Source organism: Squalius cephalus (genome assembly GCF_949319135.1).
Source record: "Squalius cephalus genome assembly, chromosome: 20".
In the NCBI taxonomy this organism is placed as follows: Eukaryota; Metazoa; Chordata; class Actinopteri; order Cypriniformes; family Leuciscidae; genus Squalius; species Squalius cephalus.
In genome coordinates this window covers 29,980,879-29,996,912 of record NC_137141.1, presented here as the reverse complement: position 1 = coordinate 29,996,912, position 16,034 = coordinate 29,980,879, and the positions used below count along the sequence as shown (strand labels likewise).

General features: G+C 37.5%; 1 protein-coding gene across 2 annotated transcripts in view; it reads right to left on the bottom strand.

The window, feature by feature from the left end:
• Positions 1-387: 387 nt before the first annotated feature.
• slc35f4 (solute carrier family 35 member F4) overlaps positions 388-16,034 on the bottom strand; it is a 31,410-nt gene continuing 15,763 nt past the window's right edge. For both annotated transcript variants that reach the window (XM_079852689.1, XM_079852690.1), the window contains exons 2-7: positions 9,026-9,326; positions 7,011-7,230; positions 5,244-5,369; positions 4,929-5,121; positions 3,364-3,453; positions 388-820 (exon numbers count right to left, since the gene is read on the bottom strand). In XM_079852689.1, coding sequence (XP_079708815.1) covers positions 579-820; positions 3,364-3,453; positions 4,929-5,121; positions 5,244-5,369; positions 7,011-7,230; positions 9,026-9,326 — 1,172 coding nt within the window. In that variant the 3' untranslated portion in view covers positions 388-578. The remainder of the gene's footprint in view (positions 821-3,363; positions 3,454-4,928; positions 5,122-5,243; positions 5,370-7,010; positions 7,231-9,025; positions 9,327-16,034) is intronic.

Here is a 16,034-nt window from a genome sequence, read left to right as displayed (position 1 = left end):
ATATGGATATTTTTTCTTTGCTTCAGAAGGTCTTTATTAACCCCCTGGAGCCGTATGGATTACTTTTATGATGGATGGATTTGCCTTTTTTTTTTTTTGGGCTTCAATATCTAAGGTACCATTCACTCCCATTATAAAGCTGGGAAGAGCCAGGATATTATTAAATATTTTTAATCTCTTCCATTCCAGACAGGGGATTCAGGTAGTCTGTTTTAATATATTTTATATACATTTTTATTGTTATTTTTATTTGTTATGGATGCTATTTTAAATTCCTATGCATCTGTTGGAAATTATTTAGATTATTTTAATTACTTCTATAAAGCACTTCGAATTACAATTCAGTACGAAATGCGCTATATAAATAAACTAATAATATATCCCCGATTGTGTTTGGCTGAAAGAAGAAAGTCATATACTCCTAGGATGGCTGGAGGCTGAGTAAATCATGGGCTACTTTTCATTTTTTGGGTGAACTAACCCTTTAAAACACAATCAAACCGTTCTCTCTTTTTTCTCTAAGGCTGTCACGTGTTGGATCAATGCTGATGTCTGGCTACTCATTCACAGGTCAAAGGTCATGCCATGGGGATGGATACGGCCCCGTTGGCTCTGCTCCGGCTGCGCGTGTGGACGCTGGATTCGGTGAGCTCCTCGCCGTGCTCCTCCGTCTTCTTGTCGGCCAGGGTGGTGAGGAAGCGCAGGGTGACGGTGTCCCACTCCTCGGGGAGCAGCAGCAGAAGGAAGCCCAGGCAGATGATGCAGGTGGCAGCCAGACGCACCACGCTGAAGATCACCTCATGCTTCAGCACGTCGATGGCTGAACACAGAGGAAGAAAAACAGCCAGTTTAAAAGTCATTGCAAAAATTTTCTCTTTGAATTCTTGTCAGTTTCATATGGTTTTGATCAATTTTTTAATAGCATTTAAATTTAATCTTAAATCTAATTTCAAATGATGAATAGTTTCGGCTTTAGATTGGGTACAGCAAAAGCATGAACAAATAATAAATGATTTGTAAAGATGTATAAACAGTAGAAGTCTGCATACACACCACAAACAAAGAATACAATACAACACAAACAAACAAGTAATAACATATTTTCTTTACAATTTGAATACATGTGAACGTACACCTTTAAAAAACTATTTTATCTATATTTGTCAATTACCTTTATTTTTGTTAAATATCGTGTCTTTTGAGGTTTCATAGTGTATATGACATATGAACTGACTTTGCTTTGTCAGAACAAGGTAAACCATTTTTTTTAAATACATTTATAGAAACTTTTTGACCTCGACATAGTTCTCTCTATGATATAATTTCCTATTTTATGCTTTTTTACCCCCTGGATATTTATGCATTTTGGTTGCACTACATTTGATTAGGTGGACTAAATTTTTTCAAATAAAATTTCTGGAAATCATACTGGCTTTTTATAGTACAGTGTTTTGTTAGCAACTCCTATTAATTACTTAACTACATAAGAGTGAGTTTCTACAATTAAAATGTGAACTTGTGCCCACACTATCTAAACAGTGTGTGAAACTTAATGACACTAGCAAAGCCCTCTCTGCCATGCAACCAATTAACTCCAGTGAAATAAAATTCATTACCGTTAATAAAGACATTTTCAGCATTAGTTGCTGATATTTTAGGGTGATTTCTCTTTAGATGAATAGTAATTGCCATCCAGTGCCAGTTTGCTGACTTCAAAATGCATATGAACTTTTGCAATTTGTGCTAATGAAGGCAAAAATCAAATCAAATTTATAGCCTCGGCTATGCAAATGTGAAATGGTTTATAACAATAAAATGTATCAATACATTCACATTTAGCACACAGTCAATCATAAGGAATGTAGCATACATAACAAATGAATCATACTATCTGTTGCAAGTGAATCATTCTGAACAAAAGCCACACACGATTAAACACACTGACCTCGAAAGACAAGCATCATCTTAAAGCATTTACTGTCGCCATGGCAACCTCACCACCCATTTGTCATGGTGCAGGTGTTTGCTTTGAGTCAAGACACTCAGTTATAATAGAGTTTCATATTTTGTTTTAGGGGAGGGTGAGAGATTTGCTCTGCTGTACTTCAAGGGCAATTCTCACAAAAACCTGTCATAAAAACAGTACTGTGCAAAAGTCTTCGGCACGTTAGTATTTTCACCAAAAAAACAAAGGGTTTTAAGACAGCTGTAGTGTGTCAGTAGGAAATATCAGTTTACATTTCATCATATAAAGTGATCGAGTCTCTTCAGAAAATGTTGGACTAAACTGCTCAATTCTTATGGATTAGTTTTTACGATCTCTTTATGAACTTTTTGAAGCGTCAAAGTGGTAGTTGCGTAGCTGTCAATGGATCTTCATTTGTGTTCTGAAGACGAACGAAAGTCTTACTGAGAGTAACAACATGAGAGAGAGTAAATGATGACAGAATTTTCATATCTGGATTCATATATATGTACAGTACTGTGCAAAAGTCTTAGGCATGTTAATATCCCCCACCCCCGTCCCCCCCAAAAAATGGTTTTAAGTCAGTTATTTCTATCTTTTGCTGTAGTGTGTCAGTAGGAAATATCAGTTTACATTTCCAAACATTCTGTTTGCCATTAATTGTAATAATCCAGTGAGATTTGTGTATGCACAAGGAGTCTGACAGGATGATCTGATCTCACCATCATCGAGTCCGTCTGTGATTACATGAAGAAACAGAAAAAACTGAGACAGACTAAATCCAGAAGAACTGCAGGAACGTCTCCGAGACGCTTGAAGAAACCTTCCTGCAAAGCTACCTGAAAAACTATGCGCAAGTGTACCTGGACAAAAGCCGTTTTAAACGCAAAGGGTCGTTACACCATATATTTATTTGAATTAGTTAATAGAAGTTAAATCATAAATAAATTTAATTTGTGATTTTATTTTTGAAAGCATTCTCACTTTACAGCATTTTAACACAAGTGCCAGTGCTTCTCACAGTACTGGAGCTTTGCAGGAAGGTTTCTTCAAGCGTCTCGGAGACGTTCCCGCAGTTCTTCTGGATTTAGTCTGTCTCAGTTTCTTGTGTTTCTTCATGTAATCACAAACGGACTCGATGATGGTGAGATCAGATCATACCGGCTGTTGTCAGACTCCTTGTGCATACACAAATCTCACTGGATTATTACAATTAATGGCAAAAAGAATGTTTGGAAATGTAAACTGATATTTCCTACTGACACACTACAGCAAAAGTTATAAATAACTGACTTAAAACCATTTTTTGGGGGGACAGGGGGTGGGGGATATTAACATGCCTAAGACTTTTGCACAGTACTGTATATGTGTGTGGTGTACAGCATAGACTCACGCACCTGCATTGCCTGGAACACTGAGTAACGTCCCGATGGATATGAGAATAGGATATGTGAGTACCACTCCTACATTGACCAGGATGTTAAATACTACAACAGAGAGAGAGTGAGAGAGAAATAAGAAACAGGAACTTTATGTAATCGATTGTTTGGTCATCTAGAATTTTTTGTCATTCAGTCCTCTCCAAGTGGCTAAATACACAGAGAACATCACGTGATTTGAACGAGTGACAAAAGTTAATGGATATCATATTATCCTTAAAACACCCTAGAGCCACAGAGCTCCGGTTCAGCTCAAATATACAGTAAATATAAGTGGATCTGTTACTATCAAGCTTTACACATCTGATGCAGCACATATTGGATATCAAAGAAATGCTACTTCGAGGTGTAAACTGATGATTCTAACCTGATTTATCTTGCTTACTATGCACTTAAAGGACTCTTGGAAGTGTACATAAGGGTTGTATTTGATCTACTACAACACTAACTCACATCTGAACATGCAGTGATCAAGTGGTAAACCATCAGCAGGATTTAACGCCAGTAAATGTATACAAACTTGTATACAAAACTAAAGGTTGGCTTGAAATGGAAGTTGCGATAGCCTTTTCTGCCTTATGTATATCCCTACATATATCCGAGATAAACAGCTTCTCGAACAAGAAAAAGTGCAGGATGGGACTTGATTTTGTCCATCAGGAATTGATTGGATGGTTGTGGTTTGCTATTGGTGGATCTCATGTGATTGACAGGTTGTCCCACCATCATGTTGTCAAAATGATCCCATTCACACAGATCCGCGAAAATGACTAAAAACACCATCTTATGCTGCCAGGCCAGTAGATGGCGATGTCACTTTGTAAAGAAACACTGTGCTTCTATAGACTAAACACGTAATATGCATGTGCATAATGTCACCGTTTTCACAAATTTGCGTTTTTGTAGTTTACACGGAGACGATAATGGTATAGTTTTCAAAGACTTGCACTTTGAAACCCGTTTAAACGGCCAAAATGCATAAAATGTTTTCCGTAAACTCGCATGTTATGTTTGGCAACAGTTCTTCTAACCCTAATTGATGGAGTGTGTAGCTTTTCATTTCTTAAACAAACATCTAGGAAGACACATCATGGCCATTTTCCAGGATGACAATGTCAAGATTGGCTCAATCTTGTCAAATCAGGCTCAAATTGTGAAAGAATGGTTGTGAGGAGCATGAAGAGTCTTTGGGATGTGCTGGAGGAAACTTTACAGAGTGCTGGACTCTTGCATTGTCAATACAAGATCTTGACCAAAAATGATGCACGTCTTGATGGAAATAAATGTTGTGATGTTATTTCCATCAAGAGGTGCATCGATTTTTGGTCAAGATCTTGTATTGACAAATAAAAACCACAAATATTTAATTTGATTAGTGTAGATTACATATGTATTGTACAATGGACAATGTATTGTTACAATGTATTATTGCAGGTTAAATGTTGCTAAGATAAGATGGTCAGTGATGTTTTTTTTTAGTTGGGGCTTAGTGAAGAATCAGTTATTTCCATAATTCATGTTACCTAGCCAAAGGCTGGCCACGCCACAGAGGTAACCCCAGGGCAAAGACGAGAGGGAACCCCAGTGCTCCACTTTGGTGAAGTACAGGATAAGGGGAACACAGGAGATGAAGATAAGATTGAAAAAGCCCATCGTGGAGAAGAAATGAGCAGCCTCTCCCAAATTGGCACTGCCGAGGAACATCTTAAACAGCACCTGGGTGATACAAAGAGGTTTTGCAGTAAAAGCATATCAATACTAAAGGAGTCTTAATGCTCGTCAAGGGTCTTCTGGGAATCAGTATTTTCAGCTGAGCAGGAAAAACTATCTGGACTGACCTTGTAGAGAGCAGAGGTGGAGGCGGAGCCGACTGCCAAGGCCACACCCATAAAGGAATCGCCATGGAAACCATCAGCATACGCCATCATCACGATGCCTGTGATAGCCATAATGGCAGCCACAATCTAAAAGAAAAGATTACAAAGATATTATTAATCAATAAAGCCTTCGAAAAACAATTGAGGTTTTTACTAAAATAAACATCAGTGCACTCCAGGGTACCATTTTGATTTGCACTTGCCAGTTTCATATTTGAGTTGGATAGCTAAAAATATAAAAGTAATTAGCCTGAAATCCAGATCTAAAACATCAAGTCCAATGAAAGTCAAGAATTCAGACATACTGTGAGCAAAACAATAGCTTCTGGCAAAGCAAAGCTTTTTTATACTTGAACGAGAATAGATTCTCATTGACTCACCATTTGTATCTGTTATCTGCTAAAAATCACTTATCCCTTCTCTATAATTGTCAAGCTCCAATTTCATGAATCATTTAATTTATCAACAGGTAGTGCTTCTAATGCAACTAATTTCAGCTCACTCACTGAAATAATGGCGATTCATTCATAGATCCAAATTATTGTGAGTATATGTAAAGGATAATGTAAAATCAGCCAGTCACTGTCACAAAATAAACCCTGACAGGGGGATCAGTCAGGACCCCGATGCAAAGCACACGTGACCCAAAAGGGTTTATTTTGTGATAAAGCCGATCCTGCTAATTAAATGGCTACTCACCAAATAAAGTATATATCAGTTTCTGCCAATCTCATGTTAATCTTGAGTAGTATTGCATCCTTCATATCTCTGAAGAGTCTTTAGTTTTATCAGATTTATAAATAGACAGATACGCTGTACCAAGTCTTTCAGAAAACAGCGGTACCGACGGCTTCCGTAACCCAAACTAGCATGTTGATGGACGTTGCTCTTGCTCTCGCTCTGGTTGATGTGTGTGAGCACGCACACTTTCAGGAGAAGTGCCCATTCAAGCACTTCCGCCCTTTATAACGTCATACAGGGTCATACTCGGAAAAAACTTTGTTGAAAAAATCTTGAAGGAGTGTATTTGGCACAGAAATACCTCATCATACGTCCAACTTGTTTTTTGAAACTTTGGCCATGTTTAGCATGGGAATCCAACTCTTTAACAGTGTAAATAAGTCAGAATGCATGAAATAGCATTAGACATCCCCTTTAAAAGCAGTTAAGAATTGAGCTGAGCTGAATTTGTGCCATCTAGTGGTTTAAAATAGAATAAAGTCAAATACGCCTTTTACCCCGGTGCGCCTTTAACCCCGTTTATTTACTCTATTTATTTATTGAAATAAGAATGAAAACCAAATGACTTTATTCAGGCAAATTGAAGGATTAAAAGGCAAGAATTTAGAGGTTATTCCATTCAGTTCCTGAAATACAAATAAAAATGTCTATGTAAATATTATAGCGCCCTCTATGGCCAGTTCTCATCAATTTTGGTATAGAAGTTCTGGTGGACACCCTTTACTTGTATACAAAATATCATGATGATTCACATTCCCATTGAAAAAATAGTCTGCTGAATTTTGATTGGCTTTTTGGAAGAATTTGTTTTACTGATTTCGTGAAGCATTTTAACCAAATACAATTCTTGCCAAATTTCAACTTCCTTGATTGCTGAGGTAGAACGGTTGCTGAGGTAAAAGTTGTGTCGATGCTTAGACCACTAATTAGTAAATAGACATGAAATTCTGCAACTAGCTGAGTAATAGTCAGGTTTATTCCACCTACCCGCACACCCATGAAACGATCTTTGAGGACAATCCACGACAAGAGGAAGACGAAGGCCTTGTGGCAGCAGTAGAGCGCCGAGACGTCAGTGGCGGTCAGTTTTCTCAGTGCTAACAGGTACAGGTAGTTAGTCAGCGTCCACAAGATGGAGAAAGGCGCCGTTCTCTTCAGCAACACCTTCAGAGACATTCCATCCTCTCCAAACAACCGACTGCATTCCCTACATCATGAAATGAGAGGAAAATGTTTAGCTTACTTTGATAATGCTGCACATGGCAAGTACAAATGAACCGAACTCCAGGTCTATGACATAAAGACTAATACATTATTAGCAAAATACAGTTAAAACACAAACATTACATTCTAAACCTAAAAACAACTGATTGCTTACTAATTTGCAGAAGTTAAAACAACTAAATGAAAAATGATTTGCAGAAATTAAAATGACTAAATTAAAAATGATAACAAGACTCGCTTGTTGTCAGAATATGCTAAATGGAAATACTCGCGGGACATTCTAACATTTACAGACAAGGATATCACCATAAAATGCAAGTTATGTGCCGAGGAAAACACGTCACATGCATCTGTCAAAGCACGACAGGGCAAGATGTGTTATGCTTTTGTTTGAAGTACTTATAAATAACACATTCTCATGTTTCAGATAACTTGGATCATGTACCATGAACACAGCAGCAAACTCTGTGTCCTCCCCTATTTTCCATATGCGTTTTGTCCATAAAAATGGGTTATTCAGTAGGCTATTCACTACTGTAAAGCGATGGACTGGCTGATGGTTTCCAGCGTGCAGATATGGCTAATCGATAATCATTATTATTTTCATTGACGATAATAATCGATTTTATCGATTAGTTGTTGCAGCCATACATTTTTGTATGAATCAAATCATACAATTCATACAAAATCACCCACTTGTAAAATATTTACGTTTCGGCGCTAGTCACTTTTTACATGGAATTACAATCAAAAGGAGATTTTCTAACTTCAAAAAGGATCCAAAAAGATCATAAAAGTATCAATAAAGTGCTCCATATAACTTGTTGTGGTCACACTTTAGTTTAAGGTCTAATTCTCACTATTAACTACGACTTTTGCCTAAATAAAGTCCTAATTACTGCTTATTAATAGTTAGTAAGGTTGTTAAGTTTAGGAATTGGGTAGGATTAGGGATGTAGAATATAGTCATGCAGAATAAAGCATTAATATGTGCTTTATAAGTACAAATAAACAGCCAATATCCTAGTAATATGCATGCTAATAAACAACTAGTTAATAGTTAGAATTGGACCCTAAACTAAAGTGTTACACTTGTTGCTATATTCCAAATCTTTTAAAGAATAAACAGAAATGTCATTAATTATTCACTGAAAATCTTGACACAAATATAAGAGAAGTAGAGATTTGTCTAAACTGTTTCTTGAGCAGAGGTTTTTCAATGAACTGGACTGAATTGTTTCTACTGAGCCTTGCTTTAGGGCAGGTATGGGCAACTCTGGTCCTGGAGTGTCATTGTCCTGCAGAGTTTAGCTCTATCCCCAATCATATACCTAAGAGTTGTGTGTTAGGCAACTCTTAGGTAAATCTAAACTCAATGGCCTGGTTTCACAGACAGGGCTTAGACTAAGCCAGGATTAGACCATAGATCAATTAGGACAGTTTAAGTAATTTTTATAAACATGCTTAGAAAAAAACATTACCGATGTGCATCTTAAAACTAAAAAGGCACTGATATATTTTTAAGATCAGTCAGTGCAAGTTTATTTCAGTGGAAACAGCTCAGACTTACATTTTAGTCTAGGACTAGTCTTAAGCCCTGTCTGTGAAACCAGGGGTAAATGTGTTAGGCTAGGCCTATAGAGCTAAACTGCAGGACAGTGCAGAGTTCCCCATACCTGCCCTAGGGGAACTGTCTCTCTATTAGGTGTACAGTAAGTTGCCTGTCAGCTTCTACTGTACTTCCTACCCAAACGTGCTTTCATTCATTGAGACTTCACCTGAATTTCTGAATGGGCGTCTGTTTTTCTCTGGTAGTGGCCACATGCCCAGAGTAGTAGAGCGGGAAGAAGAGAATGTTCCAGTTGGTGCTGAACCATGTGATGAAAAAGGGACAGGAGAAGGACTTGAACGTGAGCTGAACCACTTGTGTGGTGCCGACCCAGGACGAGGAGATGCACAGCACCACCAGTAAGCCCCCCAGCACCTTGAGCACTGTGTTGGCGCAGGTCTGATATGCGGTGGCTTCTCCACTGGTTTCACTGCCTGGAGTCTCTGCGTGTGATTCTGAGCCCTCCTCTCCTGCAACACAGAGATCAGTATTGCACCATTACAGCACACATTATACGTCCTTGCCTCATTATATCCCTGGTAATAAATCTGGATTATGAAATCCCTTGTGTTTTATATTTGTTCTGCAGCTCCAACTGTGCTTAACATAGTCCATTCACTGAGCATTCCCACCAGTGTTTTGTGAAGGGTATTTAAATGTTAAGATAAATAACATTTATAGAATTTATAGTTTATAGTTCTTATAACATCTATATGTTCTATGTGTTCTCATGATGCTGAGAGAAAACATTCTTAGAACAACATTCCTTATGATATTAATATTTGCTGAATGTTAACGTTAACGTTCTTAGATTATTACAAATAAACATTCAAAGTTAGGAGAACGCTGTATCGTAACCTTTTAAATAACATTCTAATTACAACCAGAACACTGGATATTTGAACATTTTAGAAACATTGCAATTCACTCGTCCTAGAATGTTTTTAGAACATAAATTTGTCAGCTGGTTTCAGCTTTTAAATGTTTTAAGTGTTATTGTTTTTATAAACGTGACTTTTCCCAGAAATGTAACATTTAAAAGTGTACTAAGTAATTAAATCGGTTGCACTTTATTTTACAGTACCTGTACTTACAGTGTACTTACCTGAAAAAGTACTGGGTAATATAAGATAACAATATGGCTTAAGGTTAGGTTTAGGGGTTGGTTCAGGGTTAGTACTTAGTTATTACCCAGTTATTTTAATAGCTATAATAAGTACATATATACATGGGAAACAGGACTGTAAAATAAAGCGCTACCATTAAATGTTTTGTGGGTGTGTCTCAAGTATGTACTTGGCTGGTGATAAGAAAGTATAGACTTTGGAGCCGCGTGATGTAAATTAGGGTTCGAGGACATAAGATCATAAAATTGTGCCTACATTCAACAGACCCCCTTGTTTGCATTCACATATGAATGTTAGCAATAGCATGCTAGCTAAATTCATTACCTTAAAATGCATTATTATGAAAAGTTTAGTCGTAATTTTGTTACATGGGATCTGAACCCATACCTTTGCACAATGTGAGCTGTGCTTCATACATCACTACACTATTAACAATAGTCGCTGGACCATTCTTTCCACAAAATTTGTGACCGCAACTTTACACATTTAAAAAGAAGTAGGCTACTAATGTGAGTCCTCATGCAAGTCTACATCATATTACAGTTGTTTACAATCACTAACAAACATTTCTCAATACTTATAGTAGGTCATTTTCACACAATTCTCCTAACCAACTTTCAACTTGGCACAGAACTAAATTTCTAATTCAAAATGCACTAAAACTACCAAAACATATCATACATGTTTCAAATCAAGTCATTCTTCCATAACACTGGCAAAGTTTGTCAACCAACAAACACACTTTGTCACTCATAAAACATTTTTTGAGCTAAAAACACAATAGGTAGCATTTTACAATGTTTTCTTTTGTAAAATTTCTTTACGAAACAAGAATGACACTCTCTGCTGCTTATAATTCACTGCAGTATATTTCACATGATCCATTAATTACAGTACAAAATTATTCCTAAGTTTTCCCCTTTTGTATAGGATAAAGGGTTATGAAATTGAAACACTAACACCTGTGCAGGTGTTCAGCTAAATCTAATCGTTTTGACAGTGTTTCATTTTTTAGATGTAGAATATATTTGTATATGGAATCCCTTCAGAAATGTAGCAAATTTCTGGATTATTTTGTAAATATAAGTTTAACAGCTTCGTAAATATGTGCAAATTGGCCTGTAGGTACACAGTTTTGGTGATGTTTGTGTTTGAGTGAGAAAATAATTAATGTGATTTCAATTTGATAGATGTCATTGAATGCATTTTGTGCCAAAGCAATGATAAATTATCCACAGTTTTGCTGACACTCACTGCTGTTGTGATCACTGTGTGAAGAGTTTTGAAAAAAGTGATCTAACAAATGAAAAATGGTTGTTAAAAAACTCTGTAAACATTTCTTTAGGTGTAAAACTTTACTTAAAACTGTAATTGCACTTTTAGAGTATGTAAATCTCCCATTAGGCTTATAGAATATTCAGTTTTCAAAATCAACTCTCTAATACTGAATTGTGATTGGACTTTTCTTCATCTCTCCCTTGATCGACTATATGTTCGAGTTTACTAACTATGCTTTGCCAAAAACCTGAAAACTATTCCTTCGTTACTCTGCGAACACTGGTATTTACAGCAGGAAATGCAAATATACTTAAAGTTTGTTGTACTTTCTTTCTTCTTTCTGGTCTTGCCTGCATTAGAGTGACAGTGTTCTGTTCCTGTCTTTTACTTGGTCAAATTTTGGAACACAGGACAGGCTATTTTTAGACGGGGTTAGGGAATGCTAATTATGTGCTTTGTTGACGTGATTTATTCATGAGAAATTCACCAACACTTCCTCGTGCAGCTGCCCCTGATGTTTCTCTGTGGTTCGTACGGATGTATTGATCAGACGCTGTCAGTGTCAGTTACCTGCAGGTGAAGCACTAATGCTGGACAGCGTTTAAAATCTGCCTACGTCGCACAGTCAAGCTCTGTCAAAAATAGCTTCACAGGGTCATGGAGAAGCACAGAGACCATTCACATATAGTGGGATATACATAGAAACTCGACACCACAGGGCGCCCACAAAAACATCGGCCAATCAGAAAACATCCCGTCCGTCATCAGTCATGACCTCCTTCACAGAAGCTGTACTGACAACATTACACCTCATGCTGAAGGATTTTTGTCAGTAAACAGACAGATAGATACTATTTTGCAAACATTAATGTTGCTTTTGAATGTTCTTTGAACCGTGACTTCTGTGTATCTTTACACCCCTAATAGATGGATGGATGGATGGATGGATGGAGAGAGAGAGAGAGAGAGAGAGAGAGAGAGTAGTGGTGAATGGGAGGTGATGGGATATTGAATAGAGGGGAAGAGCGCTAGTATCACACAGCCAAAATCTGCTGTAGACTCAGAGTGATCAATTTACACCAGACCAGGAATAAAAGATGACATGCGCTGGCCCATGGTCACTAGCTTGCAGTGTGCTGGGTCAGCAAGAATGTCTACACACACACACACACACACAAAGCCACTTTGTTGTTGTGATCGTGCTATCAAGCCATGGATCTCACCCTGATTGAAATACAGGGGATTTATTACTGATCTTTCGTAAGTATTAGATTAATGTGTTTATGTCATTGACATAACATGTTCAAAAAGAAATAAAAAATGGCGTTCATAGATACAATGACTTGAGTACTGCAATATTAGTCCACCAAATCACGGTCATGTGGCGCAACATGCAGAGGCATGCAAAAAAAAGAACAAAACAGGAAATGCCATCATGACCCTCATGATTGTGTGCTCTAAAGGCCCTGTCACAAATGGCACACTTCATATGCACTTACAATGGCTGCCGTGTGCGCATGTCCATTAAGTCCATTAGCCCATAGGGTGTCCCATTTATCATTTTAGGTTTCAGAAGGGTGCTCGCGACTGTCTCTTAAAATATGAGATAATTCAACCTTTTATAACAAGGCAAGTTAGTTCAACCTATCAAAATATCATGTGATGTGACTCCCTAAAATGTAATGACATTCTTTGAATAACATTTCATGAAAAAACATTGAAAAGAGATTTTTTATTTTTATTTAAAAGTTTTATAATAATACATATAAAGACTATAAAGATTTCAATTTTTTAAACATTAGTTAAATTGTGTTCTAACTCTAAAAAGACTGGACATACTTGAACTGATGGTATAAAGTACTTCCATGTGGTCGTTCTGTTGGCTTTTGAAAATCGAAGTATTCTGATCGACAGCATTAGGGAAAGGCACTAGCTCAAGTCCTTGGATACTTCCACGAACAGTAAACAAGACACTGACCCCATTTTGCATTATTGATTGTCATATGCCTCAACCTTACAGACATAAAGGGATGTAAATTCAACCGTGTTTAAAAAGCCTATATGAAATCCTGCGACACGCCAACATTCTGTTCAGGGAGAAGCCACAAACTGCATTAATATATTAGAAAGATGTACTTCAGATAAGAGCACCTTTGTCCTGTCTGATGATGAGCGATTCCAGATGTTTGCTGACATAGTTGCATCTAAACAACAACTCAATTATGTCATTTTTAAAGAGAAAAAAACCCAAACCTGACAACTTTTCTAGGCATATTTTGGGCTGAAAAAGGGCTCCCACAGTGTGCACCCACACTGACAGACTTTTTATATCCTGCGGATAGCTTGACTGGATGGCTTAACAACCTGCAGAAACCAACAATACCAGGGAACCGCAGGTCCAAGATGCGGAGGCACAGAAATGTCACATCAATGGTAAATCCCTGGTTTACCGCCCTACATATTTACACAGCACTGCACAAAATGCTATTGTTAATTTACAGCTATTTTAAAGATTCAAAAGCATCATTTTACAACAAGGCATTTGGTGGAGGGATCGCTAATATACACTGACTTATGATGAGCAGTTTAGCTGTTGACATATCTCAAGCAGTGACTCTAAAACTAATACACTGTATTTTTTTTTTATTATTACTTTATTAGTTCATACTTTAAAAGGAACAGGAATCGTTTACACCCAAATAATTTAAATTTTGACTTGATTTTTTCACCTACATGTCAGTAGAAAAAATTGACCACAATAAAAGGGATAGTTTACCCAAAAAGGAAAATTCTGTCATTAATGACTCACCCTCATGTCGTTTTTAAACCTGTAAGACTTTCGTTAAGACTTTCGACAAATTAAGATCTTTTTGATGAAATATGAGAGCTTTCTGTCCCTCCATTGACAGCTACGCAGCTACCACTTTGATGCTTCAAAAAGTTCATAAAGAGATCGTAAAATTAATCCATATGTTTCAAGTGGTTTAGTCCAAAGTTTTCTGAAGAGACTCAATCGCTATATATGACGGACAGATTGAATTTAGGCTTCTATCACATATAAACATTGAGAACAACCCTCATTGGTTCTCGCACGTCAAGCAAACATGCTTGAGCTTCCATTTACCACAACTGATGTGTGAGTTGATGAATGTTTATATACAGGGATGCACCGATACCAGTACTCGGGTGTCGGTCCGATACTGTGCTTATGTACTCGTACTTGTAAAACTAACCCGATACAACAGCACCCGATAAAACGTTAAGGGGCCGTTCACATTTCGCGTCTAAAAACGCGTGGCAGGTTGCACCACTTTCTCCTTCTTTCCACAAGCGCTTGCGCTCCCGTGGCGTCTGTCGTTGCTATGAAACCATGAACGTTGCTTCTATACATGAATATCAATCACGTGACCTCTTACGTCATCCGCTCTTTTTCCGGTTGACTGCCGCCATCTTGAGTACCTACCAAGTACTGTCTGAGTATCCGCGCCACTGATCGCAGGGGCAACGAGCACTTTGATCACTTGATTTCAGAAACAACACATTTCAGCGCTAGATCGCCTCTTATTTAACAAACGAACGAAATGCACGCTCTGCTAGTTAACTGGAGATGTTTTGTTTATTTGTATTGGTACATTCGTGCCGTGAGATGTTTCAAAAGTGGTGGGGACATGTCCCACCCGTCCCACCCGCAAATTACGGCGTCTTTTTTCGTCCTGAGGTAGTCTGTAAAAGGATATTTTGGGGTCTCCTTTTTTGTTGTTGCACCCCACGGCACAACATATTGAAGGCATAGCTAGCTAGTTCCTTTGCGACTGACGTGAATCAGGTACTCAAGATGGCGGCAGACAAGTTTTAGAAGTGAGTGACGTCAGTGAGGAGACGTTGGTGACATCATCTGATATTCATCTATTATGAGCGCGCTTACCGCTTGCCTACATTTGAAATATAGTCAGGTAGTCGGAGGAGGAGTAATGTCAGCCGTTTGGAGATATTTTAAGATATCTGATGAAAATAAAACATTGTTAGAAGAAATGTATGGTATTATTAAGTACTCATATCGGTGCTTGGTATCGGCAAGTACCCAAATGTAAGTATTTGGTCTGAAAAAATGTGGTATCTGTGCATTTATATGTGAATATAAGCCTAAATTAAATCTGTTCATCATGTCCATGGAGGGACAGAAAGTTCTCATATTTCATCAAAAAGATGGTTTGGAACGACATGAGGGTGAATTTTTGGGGGAACTATCTCTTTAAATCTGAACCTGTAGAAGTAGTAGGATTAGTCAGAAGCTTTAATTTATAGGCATTTATTGAAATGAATAAAAATCAATTAGCAATTTGCTTGTCTGAGACCAATCCAGTATGTACCAAAATTTGGATAAAAAAAAAAATCTTTAAAACATCAGTTATTATTGTAAATTGAGCTACTACTTCATATTTACATAACGGCACAACCAGGAAGTTTTAAAAACTGCAACATCTCAATCCCATAATGCAACTGTGATGCATGCTATATGTGGCCACAACCACAGTCAACACCAAAACACAACTGAAAAGTCATTAGACATCCTAATGGACTCTTCTGTGGTAAAACCACATCTTTAGTATCCCTGAGGATTGGACTGTTTATTTAACGCTTAACCAAACACAAGCACACAGGCAAGAAACAGCATGATTCACACACAATCTGAAGCACAAACACATTTTCAATGAAACACAGAAATTCTATACAGCATAAACGTAGATTAACAATGAAAACAAACACCGAAAG